The following is a 9,742-nucleotide window of genomic DNA, read 5'->3' as shown; positions in this document are numbered from 1 at the left end:
TCAAGCATAGCAAGATATTTTCTCACCTATTCATTCTTTGGTTGAGAGGGTTTAGTCACTTCTTAATTAGATAAAAAGTAGAGGGCTTAAAAAAAGAATATTATAAGGTCTTAAAACATATTCTTAAATTATTTTTAATGACCTTCATACAAATAAAAGCACACACTTCTTAAAATAAATAATAAGATAATAAAATAGTAAAAATCCTTATCCCAAATAATGACTTAAAATAATAATAGATGACGTAAAGACCTACGTAGTAGGATTCGGGTGTTACAAAATATTTTTAAAAGAATTAAACCATTTAATTAAATAGAGTTTTTAACATAAATTAAAATAATGCATATCACATAATATTCTTAATAGATGAAATCATTTAAATAAAATGATTTTTTATAACTATATATTATTTTTGGCTGTTACAAAAATACAAAGAGACTTACGTAGAAATCAAGCTTGGTTCAACAACACTAAAAATACCCGATTTAAAATATTTTCGGACATTTTGTGACGATGCGAATTTGATGGCAAAATGTAATTATTTGCTACAAATAGTATTCATGGGAACTGTAAATTTTTTTGTTACCAACCAATTTGTTACTAATGAATGCATATGTCAACGTAATAAAATATATTGTGGAAACTTTTTCTGATGATCTTAATTTGTGGGAAAAAGTCTTTAATTTTCACAGATTTTAACTTGTGACAAATGGAAAATGGTCCAGTATAATAATTTGCAGTGAGACTTTTTCTAATGATGTGAATTTGGAGGCAAAACGTAATTATTTGCTACCAAATAGTATTCATGAGAACTGTAAGTTTTTTGTTACCAACCAATTCCGTCACTAATGAATGCATATGTCATCTTAATAAATTATATTGTGGAAACTTTTTCTGATGATCTTAATTTATGGGAAAAAGTATTTAATTTTCACAGATTTTAACTTGTGACAAATGGAAAATGGTCCAATATAATTATTTGTGACGATACTTTTCTGACAATGAGAATTTGTTGGCAAAATGTAATTATTTGCTACCAAATAGTATTCGCGAGAACTGTCAAATTTTTTGTTACCAACCAATTCCGTCACTAATGAATGCATATATCACCGTAAAAAAATATTATCACTAAACTTTTTTTGATGAGCATAATTTTGTAGGAAAAAGTCTTTAATTTTCACAAATTGTAAATCGTGACAAATAAAATGGTCCAATATAATTAGTTGCGTTGAGAATTTTTTGACGACGTGATTTTGGTGGCAAAATGTAATTATTTGCTACCAAATAGTATTCGTGGAAAAAATTTCTGTCCCAAAAACTACTATTTGTTGTAGTGATATCCCAATTCATGTCACGTAGCCATCTAAAGATCATAATTCATAATTCTCATATATATTTGTAGTTTAGTTTGGTTTCTCGAGCGCAACAATCCTACATAATTTCTGTGAAAACTTCAAGTTTCAGTGCTCGACTCAATAGCTAGCCCTGCTTACCACGTTTCTATTTTGTTAAATAATCATCTCACTTTCCCACTCCACCTATTTTTTAGCAAATCCCCCAAAAGCATTATAGACAAGAAGTATTAATTAGAGACAAGTCGATCCCCAAAAGGATCCAATTGTAGCAAGTTTAAAATTAATAGGGAAAATTTCTTGGAATTGGTTAAACTTATAGTAATCTTCCCATTGGGTAAATACTAAAACTATATATATAAAAGAAATATTGAAAATAACAAGCTAATTATAACACAAACAAGCACTAGTACTTCATCATATAAAATACATACAAGCAGTACTAAACCAAAGCACATACAAGCATTACTAAACCTTGCAGTACACAAGGAGCTGGCCGCCTCTTGGTTCTTACATCATGTGAAGTTGAAACTTAGGTAGCTACTACATTTATATACTAACTTGTTACCAGACACACTATATACATATATATATATAAGGGAAGATCACTATATGTTAAGCATAGTGCACCAGGGCGCCGAGCACCTCCTCCCTGATTAATCCATCTTTGTCAGCATCAGCATGGTGGAGTGCACGAGGAGGCTCCTCCTCCCCGATTAATCCATCTCCGTCAACATTAGCATGGTGGAGTGCATGAGAAGGCTCCTCCTCCCCGATTAATCCATCTCCGTCAGCATTAGCATGGTGGAGTGCATGAGGAAGTCTCTTGTTGGGCGGAGGACGACCCCTGTTGGGCGGAGGACGACCCCTGTTGGGCGGAGGACGACCCCTGTTGGGCGGAGGACGACCACCCTTGTCGGGCAGACGACCAGGCTTGTCAATGAGGGATCGGAAGGCATCGTCGTTGTCAAGTGTAGCCCATGACTGATCTGCAGTTAGGGGTCGACCTTGATTAACCACATCATATGGACGAGTCATGCTCATCATGGGAAAGAACATATATGCCATATGGTTTGGTTTATATGCTGGTTTATAGACTTTTGTGGTTTGGTTTTCGAAGTACTCCTGCTTGCATGGGGGTTTTTATAGGCATTATTGATCTATGGTTAAAGAACATATATGATATTGAAGTGTAATTGTTACTATATACTATGGTGAAACAGTATATTCGAAATTATCTTGACAAGAAAGACGTTTCCTGTCCATGTATTGGATTAGATATATATAAGAGAGATACAACAACCACAATATACAAAAGTAGTTGTTGCATGCACACATGAAAGAATCATGAAAAAAGAGATGGTCGGGCCAAGTTGTTTGCCCTTACCATTTCAAAACCAAGTTGACTGTCCTAATATTAGTAGAACCCACTGGCATGAGAATAAATTACACCATATAACAAGTTGGACTACTTTTCATTATTTTTCAAAAAATAATGAAAAGTAAGTCCAATTTTATATGTAGAAAATGCTTGCGTGCAAGGACTGGAATTGAGATATAATTGAGATACAACTACCGCCATATAACAAGTTGTTGCATGCACCCATGAAAGAATCATTTAAAAAAAGAAAAGCAATGTGAAAGAGGACAAAGAATAAGAGGTGGACCAAAAATTGTTAAGCTTGACGCTCATAAAAACAATGTTGGCTGTCCTATTATTAGTGAGAAGTGATTTCATAATAATAAATTTACAGACTAATGTGGTTTGATGTGATACGTGAAATCTACTTTATAGTCGAGATAACTTTACAATCAAACATACAATATCAAGTTACATTAGTTTGTGAGTATACAACTTGTATAGATCTCTTTGCACTGAATTATGCATTTTATATTATTAGTAGAACTCACCAATATATAGGAGAATAAATTTGAGCGGTGCTAAGTACTACATACATGGATAGAGACTCGAAATATTTTTTTGATAAAACATACTGCATTTATTAATAACGGTCATTATAACTTTGACCTGAAACATATATTACAAGCCAACTACAACATTAATAGCTCCCCAGTACACAATTGTGACTGACATGGTCTAGTCCATGCTACAAACCTCTCTCAGACCACCTGAGAGACAGCACAACTCTGTCTAAGACAGAGTTAAAAGCATTCATGACTTACAATGCCAATACCATATGAACAATTAATTATTTTGGTATATTTTGTGTTTCCGTCCTCGGGATACTATATGTTTTATTGCTAATTAAAGAACATTGAAGGGTAAGTTTTACTATGTATAGTGGTGATTAGACAATATATTCGAATAATTAGAGTTAGTGGTGAACCGAATATGCTGAACCTATATATGCGTAATTAATAGGTTAGGCACCATCTTTATTCCCTAAAAGATCGTAATGCTATTTTATTCACTCTTACCATAGAAAATCGATTCCTTTAACTTCCTAGAGATTGAAAGTATGCTCCCATGATCTTGTTTCATGGAAGCTTTCCAAATTGTATGTGGTTTTGTTCTTTTCTGCAAGGACCTGCATGCATAAGAGCCAATGGGAATGAAATGCATATTACTCATCTTACATGGGATGCCGTGTTATTGTAATTTTATATGTAATTCTAATGACATTTATACATATTGTTGTACGATGAGAATATCCGAATATGTGTTAAAATAATAATTAGATCTATTTCTTTCCAAAAGGTTAAATTGAGGAGAATATATATACATATTTTATTATATTTTATATTATCTTAACAATGTGATGGTGTTTTGTGTAAGGAATAAATCCATGTCAAGTCTAAAAGGATCAGTTTGAGTAAGATTCCTTTCAAGATGTTCCATTTATTTTACTTAAAGATAGAGTGGAATTTTTCATCTAGGCCAATATCAATTATTCCTCTATCTTTATTAATGTCGCTACAACAAACACAGTCTTACATCAGACCATGCATGAATGTTTGTGCTAAATACCTGAATAAGCTTGCAAATGCCTCCCTCACATGCTAAATTCATCTAAATTGTTTCTTTGTTGTTACCTAAAAATCATGTCTCAACCATACAATATATATTCTCCAAAGGCTTTATAAACATAAACTCACATGTTCAAACTAAATATAGATGTTTCTCTATAAGGATCTAAACATAATTAATAATCAACTACACAAAGTCTCAATAACATCATTATTGAGAGATCTAAACATTAGTAGTTTCTTGAATAACCTGCCCATGCTCCATATTCTTGATCCTTATTTGAAACATCTATCATCTAAAAATCTAGTGGAGCTAATTAGGTGAGTTATCAACAACTTTTTAAGCAGTGAACATATTCTAGTGCGTAAACATGAGCTGGTAACAGAATGCAGAATAAAACATGCTATCAAAATATTAGAGCAATAGTTCCAAAATATTTATATACAGAATCATTTTGCATAGCATAACTGAGCATCATCGAATTAGAATATATTCCATGTTTAACTCCCGTGATAGGGTTGTGCTATTTTCAGTGACCAAATCAAGCAGAAACATAAGTAAATCTTCCTCTTATCCTTCTCCAATCCACGAGTGTGCATTCTGGAAAGACCACGCAAAAAGTCACTTTGTTTTCAAAATGGGTGCACTAAAAAAAAAGATATGTTGGTACCAACACAATTACAAAGACCACGGTTTTAAACTCGTGGTAAGGTCGGAGTGGAACAGAAACAGAAACAGAATATTATGCAAGAGGTTTTCAGATGCAACATTTCATACCATACTAGAGTACTGAACAAATTGAGACCACATTCATATCATCATGTGTAACGCTTTCAGATGTCCTACATATTCACTCTTCTTGTTCAGTTGAGAAATAGTGCCAAAAATGCTCATGTCTATACCAGCCATGACAAATATCTTTCTTTTCTTATTTAGAAACAATGCATTATGTAGAAAAATGACGAGGTTGTTTTCAAATGTTTCATAAAAAAATAACGTTTTTCAAAAAATCAACCCTAATGCATATAGACAAAGTCTAGTATAGGAGCATCGCTTACCGGGCACTTATAATGTATTAACTACGCTTATTAAACCAAAACTATTAACTAGGACTACAAAATACCATGGCACCAAAGCGATCAACTAGTATAAACTAGACATAAACTCCAATTTCTATGTGAAATTGAGAATTTGCTAGTGCGTATCTCAAACAAAGCCTAAACACTCATTCGCCACATCCATTTCTTGCCTATTTTAATCCTCGATCATATTGTTGAACCTGATGTTCCAAGATTCCAATCCTCTGATATTTTAACCCGTTGCCTCACATATTTCTCCCTAGGCATACGTGTTCGCACATATTGTATTGATTATCAGACACTTTAATGTCCAATTCAATTAAAAAATGTAAACCTCCGCAACGGGCTCAATTAAAAGCCTAATAATAATTTTACCTGAATTCTTAGCTTAACTTCGTATGAAATAGTAAATAGAACTCTCAACATAAAATATTAACCACATATGAATATTAAAATAAAACTTTCCAAAGTCTGGGTCCTTAACCTCATACTCGATTCAAGAAATCCAACTCGTGGTACCTAGGTATCCAACATTCCTAATAATCATCAAAATTTAAAATACGTAATCACGAGAGTTAAGTCGTAAATAATCTCAAGTCAATTAATTTTTGAACCCTCACAAAGTTTACTGTCAACCCATCATACTACTAAGTACTTCCGTTGCACACTCTGATAAATCCACGAAGATGCCCAAGGCTAGGATCTCATAAATATAGCACTGTTGTGTCCAATTCATTTCAACACCTACCAAAGCAACTCTTACGAAACTTTAATAAAACAAAGACTACACACTCACGTATATTTCTAGATGGTGTCTTTCATCCTTGGTTGTAATCAAGGCACATTCTCTTAAACTCAACCTTACAGACTCTCAGAGTACGAAACTTAGCATAATCTGTTGAAATGAAAGAATGGTTACCCCCAAAATAAAATAATACAGTTGCTTTCTTGGAGGAAAGGAGTCGAGTACTTGTGTTCACATATCTGTTGTCCTCAACCTCCAGCCTCCAGACCCACGTCGTAGTTGACCAACCAGACTCCTCTACCGCTGCTTCTAGATGGACCCAGAGGAAAGGATTTGTTATTCTAAGGGGTGTGATCACCAAACGGTGTACCTCTTGGAATGACATTCTCTAACATGGTGATGGTTCCCATGAGGGGTGATGTTAAAGGAAGTGTCAAGAGACACAACCTTTTGATTTAGTCAAAAGGTTGTGTCACTTCTTAAGGATGTGACTTTTGGGTTACCATTGGTTTACCAATAGTTGTACCCTTTCACAATAGGATGTGTCACTCCTTAAGGTTGTGACCTTTGGGTTACCATTGGCTAACCAATGGATGTGCCCTTTACCAACCGGTGCATGATGGCCTATAAATAGGGGTCATTGGTGCACAAACAAATGCACTCAATTCCTTTTGTTCATCACCAACTTGTGGGACAAATACCCTCACGGGAGTGTCACCATATTGTCGTAATTCCGCTTCTATTTGTTGTTTAATTTCTCTACATTGGTATCAAGAGCCTGGTCATGTCAGAGGGAATTTTATTGCTCATTACAAAGACGATAAATAGGCAAGTGCTTGGTTTGGCAACCACACTTATATATTTTAATCATCTTCGTTTGCTTGAAAATCAGAGAGAGAAACTTTTTCAGATCACAGTGGGGGGTTTAGAGTATACTGGTAATCTTCAAAATTTAGTAAATTGTTACTATTTTGAAGAAAATTATTGGTATTATTTTACACAAAGGAATAGTGATTTAAATAGTCCATTTGTCCACAAAGTCACTGTTTCGGCCGGTCGCCGGAGCCTCTCACCACCGCCGGACGTCGTCGATCTCGGGAGCACGTCGGAGTCGTCATTGCCGGCCACCAACTGGTCGGACGGGAGTGAAGACACCAGCTTCACGGACGCTGGAACGCCTCTGCGCGAGGTTGAAGATGACCCAGGACGAAACGGTACCGTTTCGTCCAACGGTCATCCAATTCGAATCTGGGAGGGGCTAAACGACAGTGTCGTTCAGCCCGTAGATCCAAACGACAACGTCGTTTTGTCCAACGGTAAGGAATTTGAAATTCCACCTGGACTAAACGACATTGTCGTTCAGCCCAAGGAGCAAAACGACAACGTCGTTTTCGGCACTGAAGAACCACAACAGACGCCTCCAAACGGCACCGTTTCACGCCCTTCGAGCCGAGCCGCAAGCCGAGCCGCAAACTGATCTCCGAGCCGAGCCGATTACCGAGCCGTTGACCGAGCCGCCTCCAGAAGCCGATCTCCAGAACCCGGCTTGAACCGGCTGAACCGGTTCACCCGGTTTCCTGAACCGGTTCAGGGCAGAATTTTTCAATCGGGCCGTTCGAGATCATTTCAAGCCCGATTTCGTCCGTTCAAAAGCTGTTGTGCTCCAAATTTCAAGCCAAAATATTACAAAGCCCCTGTTGGTCGAAATTATCACCAGAAATTCTTTGAAAGAGGGTGAAACATCAAGGAAAGGTCGTGGATATCCTCGATCGGGACGTCATTTTCATTATTCTCCTTATATAAAATATAATAGGAGAATTTCTGGGCTGCCACCTTGGATTAAATCCAAGGGTTATTATTACTAATTAAGTTTGTAATAATTTTAATTTTTCACAGTTGAACTATTGTATTTAAATAGTACACATTTATTATTTCTATATTCTTCTTGTTGATTAATTTTTAAGGTTTATTATTCATGGCACCGAAAAAAAGTATTGATCCCTCGAGGATAGAAAAATTGAATGGAAGAAATTCCGGGCCTGGAAAAGGCATATAACTTTTCTTCTAACCCATGAAAAGACCTTATATACATTAACAACACCAAAGCCATGGGAAGGAATTGTAGAAGATGATGAAATTGAAAGTGTAAACAGCATTTTAAATGTAGATAAATGGATAGAATACAATGCATGGGCAAAAGCTTTAATTTTGCATTGCATGAGTGATCACATTATTCCTTTATTTGAAGACTATGAAACTGCTAAAGAAATTATGGATGCAGTTGAAGCAAAGTATGGTTTAAGGTCGGATACTTATATTCAGTTATTATTGGATAAGTATAACCGGACTTGTATGAAAGAGAGTGATGATATTGGCGATCATGTACTTCAAATGGAGTTGATGGCGAAAGAATTAAATGATGCCAGTCATCCTCTCACTGACAAAATGCAAGTCACAACCATACTAAATAGTCTTCCTTCATCTTGGGATCACATTATTACTTCTTTAACATACAGTGGAAATGAAGTAACAATGATATCACTTCTAGTACTTTTAGTACTTGAAGGAGAAATGATGAAAAGAATGAATAAAGATAGTGAATCGTCCAATTTATTGATGGCTCAGGACAAGCGTTCTACACAGAATAAGATGAAGCCAAAACAGTTTAAGAAAAAGAAATGGTTAAAAAGGAAACAAAATAAACCATTTTCTGGAAACTGTTTTAAGTGTGGAAAGAAGGGCCATTACAAATCACAATGTTCTAACAAAAGAAAAATACAAGAAAGCAAGGAAATTGTGATGACGATCTCAGAAGTGATGCTAGTAGAACCAATGACAGAATCATGGTGGGTTGACTCTGGAGCAACAAGACATATATGCAGGAACAAAGATATGTTTGTCAAACTTGAAGATAAACAAACTGGAGAGCACAAAGTGTATATGGGCAACAATACATATTGCAATGTCTTGGGGCAAGGTACATGTAAATTCAAAGTGAATGGTTCCGTTATTTTACTTAATGATGTTCTATATGTACCTACTGTTCGTAGGAATTTAGTATCAGTGTTTATACTAGATCAGAAAGGCTACACAGTTGAGTTTAAGTCTGGAACCGTTGTAATAAGTAAGGGTAATATGTCAGTGAAAGGCGTCAGAGATCATAATATGTATGTACTGAATGTTGATATTAATAAAGTACTTATTTCTGAGTATTTGAATGTGTCTACTGATTGTACATATTTATGACACTTAAGATTAGGCCATATAAATAAAAATAAAATGATCAGAATGTATAAAAGTGGATTAATACCACAAATAAACTCAGATAATTTTGATATATGTGAACCATGTATCAAAGGAAAAATGAGTAGTAAATCTTTTTCAAAAAGTTGGAAATCTACAGATTTACTATAAATTATACATTCTGATGTTTGTGGACCTTTTAAAACAAAAACTCATAGAGAAATGAAGTACTTTATTACTTTCACTGATGACTATTCAAGATATGGGTATATCTACTTACTCAAGTATAAATCTGAAGCAATTGAGAAATTTAAAGAATTTAAATTAGAAGTAG

At 35.0% G+C, this 9,742-nt stretch overlaps 1 protein-coding gene across 1 annotated transcript; it reads right to left on the bottom strand.

Annotated features, from left to right (window-relative positions):
• Positions 1–1,740: 1,740 nt before the first annotated feature.
• LOC109017709 lies at positions 1,741–2,558 on the bottom strand. Its single transcript, XM_035686095.1, has 2 exons — positions 2,255–2,558; positions 1,741–2,212 (listed from the first exon to the last, which is right to left on the bottom strand). The coding sequence occupies exons 1-2, from the start codon at positions 2,418–2,420 to the stop codon at positions 1,968–1,970; spliced, it is 411 nt and encodes a 136-aa protein (XP_035541988.1). The 5' UTR covers positions 2,421–2,558; the 3' UTR covers positions 1,741–1,967.
• Positions 2,559–9,742: the final 7,184 nt, after the last annotated feature.

The sequence above is a fragment of the Juglans regia genome, chromosome 15 (assembly GCF_001411555.2).
Source record: "Juglans regia cultivar Chandler chromosome 15, Walnut 2.0, whole genome shotgun sequence".
NCBI lineage: Eukaryota > Viridiplantae > Streptophyta > Magnoliopsida > Fagales > Juglandaceae > Juglans > Juglans regia.
The sequence above is the reverse complement of the archived record's forward strand: the minus strand, read 5'-3'. Positions and strand labels throughout refer to the sequence as shown.